The sequence below is a fragment of the Triturus cristatus genome, chromosome 5_2, assembly GCF_964204655.1.
Source record: "Triturus cristatus chromosome 5_2, aTriCri1.1, whole genome shotgun sequence".
Taxonomy (NCBI): domain Eukaryota; kingdom Metazoa; phylum Chordata; class Amphibia; order Caudata; family Salamandridae; genus Triturus; species Triturus cristatus.
Genome location: NC_140588.1, coordinates 18766811 through 18784705, shown reverse-complemented (window position 1 = coordinate 18784705; position 17895 = coordinate 18766811). Strand labels below are relative to the sequence as shown.

Below are 17895 nucleotides of genomic sequence, written 5' to 3'. Positions count from 1 at the left end.
GTTGGCATTGGAGCCAATGGCGCAGCATCTGCGCTGTGTCAAGGCCCCGTATGGCATTACCGATACAGCCAACAACACATTCAGTCTCACTCTACGCGGATGATATGTTGTTATTTTTTAAGGACCTTGGCGTGGACATTCGGATCGTTGCTGGAGTATTCTCGCAATTTGGTGACGTCTTAGGGCTGCGCCTTAACGCCGCCAAGTCTGTAGCATGTTCCTTCTCTGGCACGTACGAGGGGACCCACCTACAATTTGGTCAAGTGCACTTCAGAGTAGAACCCGCAACATTCGAATACCTGGGGATACAAATGTATAGATCCTCCACCACAGTTGGAGATCTTTTACTCGACGGTGCGCTGTCACATGACGAATTTGCCCGCACTACAGCGGTACCGGAGACTCTGTTCCTCACGCATCCATCGGTTGTACAATATGTCCGGAAATATTGGTTGGTGGCACAGACGGAACCCCCTACATTTCAGTTGTTGCGGTCACTGCACATCATGGGCCATGGACGCCACCTGGTACGCTGGCTATACCGTGGACTACGTGAACACCTGCATGTGCCACTGTTGCCGCTCCGTCATAAGTGGGACATGTCACTAGCAAGGGAACTGGAGGACAGGGAGTGGGATGCTGCCCTAGAACATCCTCGTCGAGTGTCCCGTAATTTTCGACTGAAATCCATACAATTTACTAATACTACACAGGGCTTATCTTACGCCGCAGGCTATCCATAGGATGTACCCCTTCGCTGCTGCACGCTGCCCCAGATGTCCCCACGACTCTGCTGATTTTACTCATATGATATGGTCATGTCCTATCCTGGGGAGGTTTTGGTCTGAAGTTACTAGTGGGTTATCTGCACTGACGGAACGCACTGGATGGGATGCCATGGAAGTGTGTTTATTGGGTCTCCTCCCACTCCCGAAGAAAGCAAAACTGCAGCTTCGCTTTGCGGGATTGGCTCTGATGCTCGCTAAACGACGAATAACACAGCGGTGGAAATCTTGCAGGGCACCACGAGAGGGCAACTGGAGAGAAGAGGTCATTAGATAGCGGTAGCAGAGGGGGAGGCGCTAGCTTGTGAGGAATATAGGGGATTGAGGAAAAAACCAATAGCACTAGATTGGGCTCCAGTGTGTCCCCGCACAGGGACACACTGGAGCAACACTACTTTGGTGAACTCTCGAGACCCAGCCCCGGCATCATAAATAGGTAATTAGGAATATAGCAGCCGAGTTTATTGTTAACAGTTTGTAGGGAGGGATAGTTGTGGGTGGGATAACAAGGGCGGGTATGAGTGGGTAGCAGAGATGTGAGTAATTTTGATTTGAATGCAGTATAGTAGTTTAATCCGGAACCATAAACGGCCCACTTTTGGACAGATCACTTGTATGCTGTCATACAAATATCGACATGATTAGCTGGATGTATAAGCAACTGGATGACATATCTAACACTAAAAATTTAACTACATATTGTATTATAATGCATAATTGAAGATACTAATAAAATTGTGTTTTAAAAAAAAAAACGAGGGTAAGTAACTTGTTCTTTAATGCTGCAGTGCTTTTTTTAAATAAAATTGACTGAAGCAAATGAGAATGGCAGCAAAGCCAATCGATGGCTTGGCTCTAAGCCCACTGTAAGGTAACAGCATGTCTTGGAGTAGACCGTGCTTGTGCTCTCTAGTATGCGAGACCTAAAAAATGGTGCTTAAAAAAATGAGCAGTGGACTGGATCAAGTAATACATCCTTGTTCCAGGGAAGGGACAAACACAAGAGGAGGAAGGAAAGCCCACACAAGATAACAAATAAGAGGCTAGTAAATGAGTGACAATGAAGCCAACCAATGGTAAGCGGTGGGCGGACTTTAAGCTCACTATAAGTTGACAATACGTTTTTCAGAAGACTGCACATGCACTGTTTAGTAGGCGAGACTGAAAAATAACAGGAAAACCTACTTAATCAGAAATGTACAGAATGTATCAGATTTAAATTGATTTCCCTAGTCAGGAAGTGTTTTCAGCAATCACAGAAAAGTGCCACATAATGAAGAGTGTCTTGTACGTTGCTTGAAAACTTTGCTTTCTAATGGATGTGTTTGTAATGATTTTTATTTCAAAATTTTCAGTGATGCACCAGTCAGTGAACTTTCATTGGAGCTACTTTTGCTGCAAGTTGTTTTGCCAGCTTTGCTAGAACAGGGGCATACAAGACAATGGTTGAAAGGCCTTGTACGAGCTTGGACTGTTACAGCTGGATATTTACTGTACGTATAACAGCTGACTTAATTGTGTTTCAAAACGTTTTCTAGATTGTTTGTTGCATTGAATGAAAATAAACATTTCTCTCTTCAGTGACCTTCACACTTCACATCGTACAGCAACCTCACCACCCAATGACGCCTAAGGAGATAAACTGTCTGTTTAAGGTAGAAAGATGAAGGGCTCTGCCAAGCGGCATACACAATATTTGCCCACTTACTTGTCCCAGTATGCCTACTCCACAGTACCACCAACTCCATTCGTCACAAGCAACAGGGTACCGTGCAGTAGGAGAATACTAATATGGAGGCCCTTTCTGATTTAAATACACTCACTCTACTGAATACCTTTCAGGACAGTGTTTATTTTTCTCTTTCTCTAGAGCTAATGGGATTATGTTGCCCACCATATGTGATTACCAACAGCTTCCCTAAACAGTAGACTTAAAATTAACTTTTCGTGTGGCACGTTTTTGGAGACTATTTTTTTAGGTGAACAAAGGACACTATCTCATGCCTGCTGTCTGCAGCCTCCTTTCGACAGGCAGCTTTATCACTGTTTAGGCTAATTGAAGTTTTCTATTGCTTTTGCTTTAATTTTAAAGTCTACATTTAAATTGGGTCATATTATAAACTGTTCAAAATCGAAAAGGTAAAGTATTTCGGAAGAATGAGGAAAATATTTTTAAAACCGTCTAGCTGTTATCCAAAGTGAGACACATGGTAACAAAATTGGAATATTCTCCAGTGCTTAGATGAAGTGACACATGGTCATCAAATTTGAAAATTTGACTGCCCTTACTCAGAGGGAGTTCAAAGCCTGTCCAAAGTGCTGAATTCATTAACAGTAAAAGTATATCCCACAACTGTGGGTACGCACCCACATTCGTGGGATATGCATAGTTAGGTGGACATTTCACTCGTAAAAAAACAATGAAATTCCACCGTTATAGTTAGTTCAGATAACTATAACTCGCGCGCCCGCAATCCAGTGCTCATGACGTCACATATTTCATCACTCATGACATGGTCAGTGGCATCACTCATGACATCACTGATGACATCATCCTTGTGATAGAGTGGCGGTCGCGCGAGTTATAGTTGTCTGAACTAACTATAACGGTGGAATTTCATTGTTTTTTTACGAGTGAAATGTCCACCTAACTATAACATGTGTGAAACCTATGGTTTTTTAAGTGAATTTGCAAGGTTTTTTAAATGCTAATTCCTAACTATAACGTGTGTGAAACCTATGGTTTTTTAAGTGAATTTGCAAGGTTTTTTAAATGCTAATATTTAAAAAAAAAAAAATTTTAATGGTTTTTTCACCATGCACGCACCGTGCGCGCACCCCGCGATTTAAAAAAAAAAAAAAAAAATGTTTTTTCACCCTTCGGGGTCCTTTAGGGACCCCCTGACAAAGGCTAGGGGGTCAGGAACTCTCTACCCTGCCCCCTTTTCACGTTCGCCACCTCTATTTTTCACTCTCGCACCCACAACAAACAAAATGGCGGCCGACACTTCCTGATTTCGACCGATTCGAACGTTGACTGACATGTAACCACCAATCAGAATTACGCTCGCGCACGGTGCGCGGCTATAGATATTTATGTGGTTTAACTGCAATTTTCTCAGGAACTACTGAACAGATTGACTCCATATATGCAAAAGGCACTTCCCTGACCTGAGGACTACCTCTCTGCCAAATTTCAAGTAATTCTGTTCAGCCGTTCGGGCTGTACCTTCGACTAAAGGTCCTATGGAAAAATGCATGGGGAAAACGCGTTTTGCGACCCCCCTTTTTTCTCGGCCCCCGCTTGACGAATCACCCCAAGACTTTCAGGGTAGGAGCTGAACGGAGCGCCCCATTAGTTTTAAAAATTTTGCGAGGATTCGTCAACCGGCGCCAAAGTTATTCAAAATAGAATTTTCAGATTTCCTATGGAAACACGGTCCTAACTATAACTATCTACTGGCGACCGCCAGTAGATTATATATATATATATATATATATATATATATATATATATTCACTCACTGAAAAAAACATAGGTTTCAGGCCTGAAATAGTTAGGAATTAGCATTTAAGAAACCTTAGAAATATACTGAAAAAACAATAGGTTTCAGGGGTGTTATAGTTAGCTGGACATTTCACTCGAACAAAACCATTGAAATTCCTCCGATATAGTTAGTTGTACTAACGACATCTCGCGCGCCCGCAATCCACTGCTGATGATGTCACATATTACATCATTCATGACTACATCCACAAAAAAATCCTTGGCAACTCCACCAACTCCAAGGAACTTTTCAGTGTAATTCAAGAATTCACCAACCCACGCAGCAAAGCCATAGACATCACCCCATCCCAAGACCTCTGTGACCAGCTTGGAACCTATTTCCACCTCAAGATCAAAAACTTCTGTGACAACTTCATCGGCCATCCAACAGGCGCCACAGACGGCCCCAGCCCCCCAGAAACACCAGCCAGCCCACCATCTACAACTGGACACCAATCACTGCCGAAGACACCGCCTCAACCATGGAAAGCATCTGCCCCCTCACATCTACCACAGATCTGCAGCTGCCATTGCACCAGAACTACTACGCACCATCAACACCACCTTCAAAACCGGCACCTTCCCCGATGACTGGAAGCGCGCAGAAGTCAGACCTCTGCTCAAGAAGCCCACAGCTGACCCCACTGACCTCAGGAACCATCAGCCCATCTCGCTTCTCCCCTTTGCAGCCAAAGTTGCAGAGACATGCCTTGGAAGCTTCCCCTTCGTGAACCCTGCCCAACCTGGAGAAGGAGGCTTGGCACCTCGTCCCAGAATGTGCATTGTTTCAGGCCCCCGAGAGCAGCAGGCTCTCAACCCAGGGGTCCAGAAACATGTCTGTTGGTGGCAGCCTAGGCAGCCACGCAGTCGGGACACTGGGCTGCCACATGTCACATACGCTGGTAGCGTGGAGGAGACTGCAACCTCCACTACTCAGCTTGACGGCATTGCCTCAGCAAGGCACCACTCACCAAGCTGGAGCTGTGACTACAGGATGCAGCTGTACAGTGGGTCTTTGCGTACAGCTCGTCCGTGCAACACAAGCCGGGCGCACCCTCCCCAGGCTGGTATGTGCACACCGCAGCCAGCACCACACAGCCATCACCTTCCGACACTGCAGGTCCCGCAATAAGGTGACGCATGGACGCCAAACAGTGTTAGTGCCTCAGCCGTCAGGATGATCTATGCGCCCGCAGGATACAGCCGCTCAATCACCGATGTGTTTACTCGGTCTGCCATCTTCAATCACAGCAAGTTATTGCTCAGCGCCCTGCTGCTCCGCGATTTGTCATTGTATTCTGCTTCCAGCTCCACTTTTTCAGGTTTTCATTTCTCTTCTTCCCTACACTTCTGCGATCCGAGGTCTAGGACCGCTGATTGGCACCCCTTACGTATTTAAATGACGGATTACTGATTCTGGCGGGCAGAAATGCACTAAGGTGTGCCCATGTTGATGGTGAGTTCTAGGTGTCCTCAGCCCGTATCTTACTCCCGCTCCTCCCGTCCAAAAGTCAGGCCTCCAGGGCGGCGATCCTTTCCAGAGGTATCTGAGGGTGTTACTCTATCTCTGCCTCCGCGCCTCCATCAGTTCCTTCCATTTCCCGGACCCCATCTGTGTCAGACCCTTGCGCTAGTAGATAGGCACTCAGAGGCCCCCAAATATCTTTTGGCCGTGATTTCAGGGGTAGCAGTTCAGCATAACAGTTCAGCTGTTCTTGCCAAGGGGATAAATCATGCAGCCAATCCTTAAACTTTGGCGCATGTCCTCTCCCCCACCAACAGGCTATATGGCGCTTTACAAGAAACAAACCCATTGCGAGATATTTTTTGTGCACTGTACGTATATCTTGGATAAGTCCCAGGAGAGCCACCTGCGGGGTCAGTTGTATCCTTACTCCAATCATATTTGACATGCCTTCAACAACATGTGCCCGGTATTCCCCCACCTGTGGGCATTGCCAAGCCAAATGAAGGAAATCTGCGCCTTCCGTCCCGCATCTTTCACACCTGTCGTCCTCCCTCAGCTTGAACTTATGCAGCTTAACTGGGGTGTGGTATAATCTATGTAAAAATTTAAGATGGATGAGTCGTAGTCTACTATTAGCTGTGACTGCCTCCGTCTGTGTGCAACTGAATTCCCATTGCTCATCCGTAAGTGGGGTCTCTAGATCCGTATCCCACTCCTTCCGAGCGTGCGGGACTTGAGAAGGTGGCGCGGCCAGTAGGTGTTTGTACAACAGGGACGTGGCGTGCCTAGGGGCGTCGGTTTGCAATTATGCGTGCAGAGGTGGTAGGGTAATCGGTTCTGCGGGGAATGCCGGGGTTGCAGCTTTAACGCTTTGCCTAAGCCTTATATACATCAACAGGTCCATAGTGGAAGGTGTGTGGGTACCAAAAAATTATTCCCTGGAGCTAAATTGTCCCCCCACGTATAGGTCCCCCCAAGTGCTATAGTGCAAACAATTAAGCACCCTACAACAAATCCCCTCGTAAGTGATCTGCAGCAGGGGGTGGCGCAATAATGGCATCCTAGGGGAGTACATCATGGGGGTCTCTAATCTTGTAGCTAGTCTTTGCCACGCATTAACAGTACAGTCTACCGTGGAAGGGTCACACTCTTGTTCCTTTACTGCAGTAAACAAGTAACCCCTCTGCTTTGTTGGAGCCATGTACCCATCCTCTACTGCCAGATGCGGCATAAACGGGGGTGGGTGACAGCAAAGTGTGCCTGGGCGCAGTAGTAGTAGTACTCAAAATTAGGGACTTCGTACCCTCCTTGATGATACGGCAGCATCAGTGTTGCAAGGGCAAGTCGTGCCTGTTTCCCTCCCCATATTAGACGTGTAAGTTGCGTGTTCAGCGTGGTAAAGAAAAATCTCCCCGGGTAATACGGTATGTTAAGAAATAGATAAAAAAATGTTGGCAATATTACCATCTTAATAAGGGATATCCTCCCTGCCATTGAGAGCGGTAGGCGCACCCATTTGGATATATTGTCAGTCACCTTATCAATTGTGGCTCCATAGTTTGTACGCATTAGCGCGTCTTTGTCTCTAGTGATGGTTATACCTAAAGAACAAGTTACTTACCTTCGGTAACGCTTTTTCTGGTGGATACAGTATCTGCCTGTGGATTCCTCACCTTGTGAATATCCCCTGCGCCAGCATTCCATGGAATGTTTTCCCAGCTCTCCACGACGACGTGGACGTCATAATACCTCTGCTCCGCTCGCGACTCCGTATGACGTCACCGGAGCCATAAGAGAGCCACGTCAGCGTGATGACGTCAGTTCCACCCATTTTTTCCGTGCCTCCGAGGCGAATAGGTGGACCGACAACAGATTCAAAGTATACACAGTATACAACATTCGAACAAATATACATAGTACATATACAAAAGGAAAGCTAAAGAAAACAAGCATTTCCTATAAGTGTACCAGATAGAAAGAAGATACAATGTAAAGCAACATGTCAAGCAAGGCATCCTTTAAGGTATACAAAGGTGGACAACGGGGAGGCGGGTGGGTCAGTGAGGAATCCACAGGCAGATACTGTGTCCACCAGAAAAAGCGTTACTGAAGGTAAGTAACTTGTTCTTCTGATGGATACATCTGCCAGTGGATTCCTCACCTTGTGAATAGATTCCCACAGCAGTCCCACTCCCGGAGGAGGGTGTCCACCTTCCTATACCAGAAAGTCTTGCAAGACAGAGCGCGCGAAGTGGCCCTCCCTCCTCATCTCAGAGGCCAAGCAATAATGCTTTGCGAAAGTATGGAGGGAGGCCCAAGTCGCGGCTTTACAAATATCTGCCACAGGAACACCCCTGGCCAAAGCAGATGTAGATGATTTAGCTCTAGTTGAATGAGCTCTAATACCCTCAGGAGGAACCTTACCAGCAAGGGCGTAGCAGATCTTGATGGTTAGGATGATCCATCTGGACAGAGTGCGCTTGTGCACAGCTTTGCCTTTAGAGTGTCCAATATAGCCCACGAAGAGCTGATCTTCCAAACGAAAATCTTTTGTTCTGTCCAAATAAAAGCTCACAGCTCTTTTAGGGTCCAAACGGTGAAGTCTCTCCTCCTCCTTGGAAGGGTGAGGGGGAGGATAAAACACAGGTAGAGTAATGGACTGACCCAGATGAAATGGAGTAACTACCTTAGGTAGGAACGCTGCCCTGGTCCTGAGGACCATCCTTTCAGCATGTAAGGATAAAAAAGGGGGTTTCGAACTAAGAGCTTGAAGCTCACTCACCCTCCTTGCCAAGGTTATGGCTACAAGAAAGACCGTTTTAAAGGACAACAGCCTCAAAGGACAGCTATGAAGGGGCTCAAAAGGGGACCCCATCAAAAAAGTTAAAACAAGATTAAGGTCCCACTGTGGCATTACAAAGGGAGTAGGTGGAAACCTATTAGTAAGACCTTTGATAAATCTTAAAACAATAGGAGATTTAAATAACGATGGCTGTTCTGGAAGACACAGAAAAGCAGATAAATAGCCCTTAACCGTGGCCACAGCACAACCCTGCTGAGCCAAGGAAAGAGCAAACTGAAGCACATTAGAAAGATGGGCTTTTAAAGGGTCAATGAATCTCTCTCCACACCATTTTACAAACTTAGGCCACCTGTAGGAGTAGATAGACTTGGTGGAGTGTCGCCTGGCCGATAAAATAACATCCACCACATCAGGCGGGAGAGAGAAAGAACTCAGGTTGCCCCGTTCAATCTCCAGGCATGAAGGTGCAGGCTCTGGAGGTGGGGGTGTAGAACCTGCCCCTTTGACTGCGAGAGGAGGTCTGCCCTGAGAGGGAGACGGAGCGGAGGGTGCGTTGAAAAGTGAAGTAGATCTGTGTACCACACCCTTCTTGGCAAATCCGGGGCGATCAATATAAGTTTGGCCCGATCTTGGCGAATCTTGCTCAGAACCCGAGGAATCAAGGGTATGTGAGGAAACACGTAAAGGAGTTGTGAGCCCCAACTCAACTGAAACGCGTCCCCCAACGCCCCCTGCATCGGAAACTGGAGACTGCAAAATGACGGGCAGTGAGCGTTCTCGTGAGTGGCAAACAGGTCCACCCGAGAAGATCCCCACATCCGAAAGATGTGCTGAACCACCTCTGGATGAAGCCTCCACTCGTGGTCGGCAGAGAACTGCCGACTGAGATTGTCTGCACGCACGTTCAGAACTCCGGCTAGGTGATTTGCCATCAGACAAATCTGATGATCCTGAACCTAGGTCCAGAGACGTAGAGCCTCTCTGCAGAGACAATGTGACCCCACTCCTCCCTGCTTGTTGACATACCACATCGCGGTAATGTTGTCCGTCAGGACTTGAACCGACTGACCGCGAAGGGAAGGGAGGAAGGCCTTGAGCGCTAAACGTATAGCCCGCAATTCTAGAAGATTGATATGAGACAATCTTTCCTCTGGAGACCAAAGACCTTTGACCTCCAGATCCCCTAGATGAGCACCCCACCCCAGGGTGGAGGCATCAGTTATCACTGTGGCCACCGTTGGAGGAAGATGAAAGGGCTTTCCTTGAGACAGGTTGCCCTCCACGCTCCACCAAGACAGATACGCTGCAGCTTCTCTGGAGATCCTGACTGACTCCCTGAGATCTCTGTTGTGCTGATACCACTGCCTACGGAGGCACCACTGGAGTGCCCTCATGTGCCAGCGTGCATGGTTGACCAACAGGAGGCGAACAGACCGAGCAGGCGAAGTACCTTCAGAACTGCAACAACCGCTCCACTGTGGAATAAATGGATCATCTCCTGAATGTCGAGAATTCTTTGTGGAGGAGGAAATGCTCGACACACAGTAGTGTCCAGTACCGCCCCTATGAACAGGTTGCGCTGAGAGGGCACCAGGTGAGATTTGGGCACATTGACCGAAAAACCCAAGTTGAATAACAGCTGAGAAGTTACCTTCAGATGATGTTGCACCATCCCTGGGGACTCTGCTTTCAGAAGCCCATCGTCCAGGTAGGGGAAAACCGGAATCCCCGACCTCCTAAGATGGGCAGCCACCACCGCCATCACCTTGGTGAAGACTCGAGGTGCAGTAGTAAGACCAAACGGGAGGACCACAAACTGGTATTGTTGCGACCCAACCGTAAAACGGAGATACTTCCTGTGCGACTTCAGGATTGGGATGTGGAAATACGCATCCTGCAAGTCGATCGACACCATCCAGTCTTCTTGCTGCAACGCTTGAAGAACCTGTGCACGAGTTAGCATCTTGAATTTCTCCTGTTTTAGGTAAAAATTCAAGACTCTGACGTCCAGGATTGGACACAATCTGCCGTCCTTTTTGGGAATCCGGAAATACCGGGAATAGCGTCCATGACCCCTTTCCTGCTATGGAACCACTTCTATCGCACCTTTTTGTAGAAATGCAAGAACCTCCTTCTGCAGAAGAAGCAGAAGGTCCTCTGAGCAAAAACCTTGGCAAGGAGGGTAAGGGGGAGGAAATTCACAAAAGGGAAGGGCGTACCCATTCTTTACAAGGTTTAAAACCCAAAGGTCCGTCGTGACGGATTTCAAACCTCGCAGAAAGAGGGACACCCGACCCCCAACAGGCCTCACATGATCTAGGATGGGAGATCTAGGGCTGCTTCCCTGTAGCTTCATTGGGAGCAGAGGAGGCTGAAGAGGAGGAGGGATTGCGACCAGAACCACGCCGACCCCTTTGTCTTCCTCTATAGGATCTGTAGAGAGGATTTTGCTGTTGCTGTTGCTGAGGTTGACGGAAGGAACGAAAGGATGACCTTCCAAATCCTCTAAACTTCCTGAAGCCAAACCCCTTTGACTGCGTCTGCAAACCTAAAGATTTCGCAGTAGCTCTGCTATCCTTAAATCTTTGCAGGACGGAATCCGCTTTTTCCCCAAAAAGCTTCTCCCCATCAAAGGGTAAGTCGACCAAAGTGGCCTGAACATCAGCAGAGAAGCCAGAAGAACGAAGCCAAGCCTGCTTTTAGTGGCTATAGAAGATCCCATAATCCTACCCACGGAATCAGCCGTATCTAGACCCGACTGAATAACTTGCCTAGCGGCAGCTTGAGTATCTTCAACAACCTCCATAAAAGAGCCCTTCTCCTCAGGCAGTTTAGGAGCTAACTGCTTCACGGAGTCCATCAAGGCATGAATGTAGCAGCCCAATAAGCAAGTGGCATTCGTTGATTTAAGCACCATACTTCCAGAATAGAAGACCTTTTTAGCTGACTGCTCGATCTTCTTAGAGTCCCTGTCAGCTGGAGCCTGTGGAAAAGCACCTGAAGATTGTTTCGAACAGAATGCCTGCACTACAAGACTCTCTGGAGAAGGGTGCGAGGAAAGGAAGCTCGGATCCCCCGGAGCCACCCTATACCTCCTCGCCACAGTTCTGGAAACCGCAGGTGAAGAAAGCGGCTTTCGCCAAACGTCCATAACAGGCTCTAAGATAGCCTCATTAAAGGGCAACAAAGGCTCAACAATGGAAGAAGGTGAATGAAGGACTTCAGTCAAAAGGTTTGGTTTGTATTCTGCAGAAGGCAACTGTAAGTCCAACAACTCCGCAGCCTTCCTGATGACCAAATGGTAAGGAGCCAACTCTTGAGGAGGAGAAGATCTGGCAGAAGAATGCTCCCATTCAGGGGTAGTGTGCAATCCACTTGCCTCCTGAATGCCCTCAAATTCGTTTGTGGAGTCACCAACCTCACCTTCCTCCACTTCCTCCCTATATTGCTCTTCCTCTATAATCCTCTGAGCCTCTCTTCGAGAGTGGATCCGAGGACTTGGTGTCGGCGGCGCCATAGGCGGAGTCGGCGGCGCCGTATGCGGAGTTGGAGGAGCCGAAGTCGGCGGCGTCAGACATGGAGCAGCTGGAGCCGGCGTCGAGGGAGGCTCCGAAGATGGCAAGCGATCCGGTCGAGGCCGGGAGGAAGGCTCTCCAGACGGCACCTGGAACTGCCATGATGGAGCCATCGGCAAGAAGGGCATAAAAGATGCCGGAGCATACCCAAACTGAACGCCATTGGACCCACGGGACCTGAAGGTGCACCGGATGGGAAGGCTGCTCTTTGGAAAACACCATACATTGCATTAAGGAAATGCGTCGGATCCGCACCCGGAGTCGGGAAATGCGGGTATGGGTTCGAACCTGAATCCGGCCAAGAAGTAGCTGGAGCCGGAGCCGAAGTATCCTCTACTGGAGCCGCAGGTTCACCTTCTGGCACTGGAGAAGAATCAGCAACCTGCTCCGGCTCGGAGTCGGAAGCTGGAGAATCCACCGGCGCCGGAGACTGCGCCGGAGTTAACTTGGACGAAGGTGACTTCTCCGGAGAAACACGAGGAGAAGGAGTAGGCGAAGGAGAGACAAAGTCCTTACTTCGACGTCGAGGCGACCTCAAAGCCTTACTCTTGGACGATCGGCGCCGAGAGCTATGCTTCCTCTTCTTCTTGTCTTATCGACTTCGAGGAGTGCGAAGTCGACGACTCCGGCTTCGACTTGTCTCTTTTCCTTCCTCTGCCCTCCTTAGCCTTAGCCATGAAAAGCTTCGCTTCTCTCTCTTTCAGTGTCTTGGGATTCATTTTCCTACAGCAGGAACAGTCCTCCATGTCGTGGTCCGACAAAAGACACCATAAACAGTCTACATGGGGGTCAGTGATGGACATGTGACCCCCACATTCCCTACGCGGCTTGAATCCTGACTTCCTCGACGAAGACATGATGAATCCAGAAACAGTAACTCCCAAGGAGACTACAAAGTAACAGGAGAGTTCTGGAAAACCGTTGCGCGTCGACGGCGCGGAAAAAAGGGAACTGACGACATCACGCCGACGTGGCTCTCTTATGGCTCCGGTGATGTCATACGGAGTCGCGAGCGGAGCCGAGGTATTATGATGTCCACGTCGGCGTGGAGAGCTGGGAAAAAATTCCGTGGAATGCTGGCGCAGGGGATATTCACAAGGTGAGGAATCCACTGGCAGATGTATCCATCAGAATATTTGAGTTCGTCACTCTGCCATACCAAGGGATAGTCCAGTGGGTGCGGTACAGTCTTCTCCGTTAGAGGAAATATAGCAGACTTAGCCCAATTGATTTGTATACCTGAAATGACCCCAAATTTAGTTATTTCCCGCAGCACCGGGTTTAGGTTGTCTTGGGGCTTTTTTATATAGAGTCATATCATCTGCATATAATGATATTATCAGCTGCCGAAATGGGTAAATCAGAGCACTCTCTTTGTGATGCTGCCTAATTTTTGCGGCTAATGGTTCAATCGCCAAAGCAAATAAAATTGGGGAAAGCGGGCAGCCTTGCCTTGTGCCCCTGGAAATATCAAAGTTGGTGGACCTGGCTCCATTCAGCAGTACTGTGGCTACGGGCTGCTTGTACAGCAATTGCACCCAGTTTTTAAAAAAACAGGGGCATTTCCATACATCCCAGAGTTCCAATCAAGTAGTCCCACTCTACCGAGTCAAACGCCTTAGTGGCGTCTAAAAATACTGCTACTGCCGAACTGTTGGGGTCTATGTCTTGCATCACCGCTAAGAGTGTTCTGAGATTGTGTGATGTAGTCCGATTTGGGATAAACCCCGCCTGATCAGGCAGCACCAGTCGTTCCATCAGGAGCCTGAGACGAGTAGCTAGAACTTTAGCAAGTATTTTAGTATCGCAATTCAGTAATGAGAGGGGGCGGTAAGAGTCACAATGAAGTGGGGATTTGCCTGGTTTTAACAAAGATACTATCTGGGCTTCACGCATAGTTTTCGGTAGGCAGCCCTCCTCCTCCTCCGCCGCATAGACCACCTCTTTCAGGATGGGGGCCAATTGTGTTACATAAGTTTTGTAAAATTCTATTGGTAATCTGCCCGAACCCGGCGTTCGTCCAGATTTCATGTGCATAATTGCGTCCGTGATCTCATCCACCTCTAAGTCTAAGCTCAAGAATTTACGTTGATTATCCCCCAGACAGGCTAGAGCTGTGTACTCAAAGTACTGCGTCAGGTCAAGCGGGGGCCCCTTTGGGAAATGTACAATGACCTATAATAGTCCACAAAAGTTGACAATTGCTCCGAAAGGTTTCTGTGTAGCGTGCCCTGCTAGTCCTGAATTTCTGCTATATAATTAGCAAACTTGGGAGGGCGCCACTGCATTCGCCAGGACTTTCCCCGGGCGATCCCCCTCGCCATACACTCTCGCCCTATGATATTTACCGCAAAATTTGCATTCTCTGTTCGCAGCGTCTTCATATTCTGTCATTGCATCCCGCATTTTGACCCTGATAGCACTTTCATCTTTGCCTAAGGTGAGATCCCTTTCAAGAGCTTTTATGTCTCCCTCTAATCTATGTAGCTCTCTACCTATATCCCTGAGTATGCCCCCCCTTAGAAATACACCACCCCCTGGCTGTAACTTTAAATGCCTCCCATACAGTTGTGAGACTAGACACTGACTTTGTATTACACGCAAAGAAGTCCTGTATCTCCTGCTCAATTTCGGTTCTGAACACCGCGTCATGTAGGTGTAGGGGGTTAAGGCATCAGTTGACATAGAGGGCCTGAGCTACCAGGGTCCGCATGGCCATCATCACAGGGGAGTGATCGGAATAAGTGCGGGCTAGATGAGTCACGTTTTCTAGCCAGTGTGCCATTCCCACGGATATGTTGAGTGTACGATGAGTAATGCGTGCCTTCCTTCTGCATTGGGTGTTTATATCTCCACGCATCGAGCAAGTAATTAGTGTCAATAAGTGCCTTCAGTGATTTTTGCGCATTTGTGTAGTGTGTAGGGAAGACCCTGGATCTATCCATCTGTGGGCACACTGCCATATTAAAGTCCCCACCCCAGATAACATATGTGGTGTCTATCGCTTGTATCTTACTCCACAACATTAATAATGACTGGGTATCATCAGTGTTAGGGCCATAAAAGGAAGCGATTGTTACATCATGAGCATCCAGCCGCCCCCAAACCAGGCAAAACCTCCCATTAGTGTCCATTTCCGATCCGCCCATCACGAAGCTCCCTCCTCGTATGATGAGAATGGCTACCCCCCTAGAATATCCGGAATACGATGCGAAGCAGCGTTGTGACTCCCATTTTGCCACAAACTGGGGTGTGGTTTCTGAGTGTAAGTGCGTTTCTTGCAAGAGAGCTACCTTAATGTGATGCCTATCTAGGTACCCCAATACCTGCCTTTTCTTCCTAGGATTGTTCAATCCACGGACATTCCAGGATAATATGTTGAGTGTATTTTTGTCATGTCCTTTGTGTGGAGAGACACTAGGAGTTGGTCGAGTTTCAGGGAGCATCTTTAAGATGCCCTCTGTTGTGCATCTTACATTAAATCCCACACTGACATCAGTGTGGGTTTAATGTGCTGAGAAGTTTGATACCAAACTTCCCAGTTTTCAGTGTAGCCATTATGGTGTTGTGGAGTTCGTAATGACAAGCTCCCAGCACCATACACTCTTAATGCAGCACTGCACTTACAATGCATAAGAATGGGCGTAGGCATTGTAGGGGTACAGGGCTCATGCACCTGTACCCTCACCACTGGCATAGTGCACCCAGCTCGAGGGGTGACTGATCTAGGCCAAGGCAGTGGGTTGTAAGCATGGCACACAGGAATGTGTCTCATGTCGACTCTTCACTTTTGTGCTGCACCAAGACACGCAGCCTGCAAAGGCAGTGTGTGGGTGAAAAGGTGCAGGGCCTCTAAGGGTGGCACAATAAGTGCTGCAGCCCTTAGGGACCTTCCCTGGTCACAGTGCTCTGGGTACCTGTGGTACCATTTTCCATGGGCCTACCTGTAGCAAGGGATGCCAATTGGGTTTGGGCTTCAATGCAATTTTAGGGAAGGAACATCGGCTCTGGGTACCTGATTAGCAGGAGCCCAGGGCACACTCAGTCAAAGAACATCAGCAATTCAGCAAAGAGTGGGGGCATACCATGCAGAAAGATGGCACTTTCTCACACCATGGACAACGTACTGTTTGTACAGTCCCTACCTTGCCCAAACTCCCAAGTCAACCTAAAAATAAGGCTTCAGACCAACTTGCGCCCTCGGGTCCCGGTCGGCACCGATATCCAGCTTCCGAAGCTGCGGCTTCCTGCTCGTCACCAAGGCCTACAAAAAAGCCTTCCTGCTCCGAAAAGCCCCACTCCAAGACGAGTACGGAGCCAAAGCCTTCAGGATCGAAGCCCAAGTCCAGCTCTGAACATCACCACTTGGCATCGAAAACCCCTTCGCATCCGAAGACACCAGACCCTAACCCGTCGACACCAAAAACGTTGGCGTCTAAACAGACTGATGTACCAAAATCACTTAAAAAGCACATTTTTATGATCCGCTCAATAAACCGAAGCCGAAACAGAAGGTGTTATACATTCACCCTAAAACTGGGCACATTACCCCCAAAGTGACTCTAAAGAGAAGGACTGCTACTGAAGAGGAATATCACATTCCTTTGAAGAAGAGAAATATTGGACCTAACCCTTCCCCTCCTCCTCTTCCAGCAGCACCCTCTCCTCAGTCTCTATCTGTGCCAACTTCACTGAGCACTCACCCGACCACACACACCTCGCAATCAGGATGATGGGGATGAGGATGGTAATGATGATAACCAGCCAGGACCAATAGATGAATGGGACGACTACAACGCTGACTCGCCCACAGACCACAATCATGACTTATACCCTACCAGACCCTCTCCACCAGATGACATTTTAGGTTATATTGAATTACTAGGCAGTGCTGCCAATTACCATGGGGTGCAGCTCCACAAGGAATCCCTCAAAGAGAATTTCCTTTTTGAAACACTTAATAGTACACAAAAGGCAACACATACGTTACCCATGCTGAAAGGGATGATCAGACATGTGGACGACATATTTAACGATCTTGTCGGGGCATGTATCCTTACCCCTAGGGTGGATAAAAAGTATAAGCCAGAACCATCTGACCTAGTGTACATAAGGGGACAATTGCCATTAGACTCATTGGTAGTTTCAAATGCACGTAAGAGGGAAAACCCCCAAGTTACAGGGGATGCTCCACCCCCAGATAAATAATCAAAGGTTCTCGATGTGTCAGGGAAAAGGGTGGCTTCACAAGCAGCAAACCTCTGGCGCATATCTAACATACAAGTGCTATTAGCCAGATACGACCGTGTGCATTGGAATGAAATGGAACAACTCATCCAATTTCTAACCCAAGAGCATAAATCTAAAGCACAAGACTTAGTACGGAAGGGAAAACTTATTTCGAACAATCAAGTCAGATGTTCCCTAGATGCTGCTGACCCATCTGTCAGAGTGGTAAACACTAGTGTCCTTTTAAGAAGACACACCTGGCTACATTCAGACCTCCATATTAAACACACCCTTTGACAAACAACACCTCTTTGGCCCAGTGGTAGATGCTTCACTGGAAAAGATTGAGGACACTGAAGTGGCCAAATCAATGGTAGCCCTTCCGTACACACAAGGCTGTGGTTCCTTTGGCACTCCCTCTATCAAGCAGGGTCCAAAAATACTTCCACGGAAACTGCATCCACATACAAGGGCAATAACCATCCCTC

At 48.1% G+C, this 17895-nt stretch overlaps 1 protein-coding gene across 1 annotated transcript in view; it reads left to right on the top strand.

Annotated features, from left to right (window-relative positions):
* The window catches only part of MARCHF6 (membrane associated ring-CH-type finger 6), a 1340093-nt gene that overhangs the window by 769562 nt on the left and 552636 nt on the right, over positions 1-17895 (top strand). Inside the window, exon 18 of the mRNA XM_085606770.1 lies at positions 2141-2278. Within this exon, the coding sequence (XP_085462896.1) occupies positions 2141-2278 (138 nt within the window). The remainder of the gene's footprint in view (positions 1-2140; positions 2279-17895) is intronic.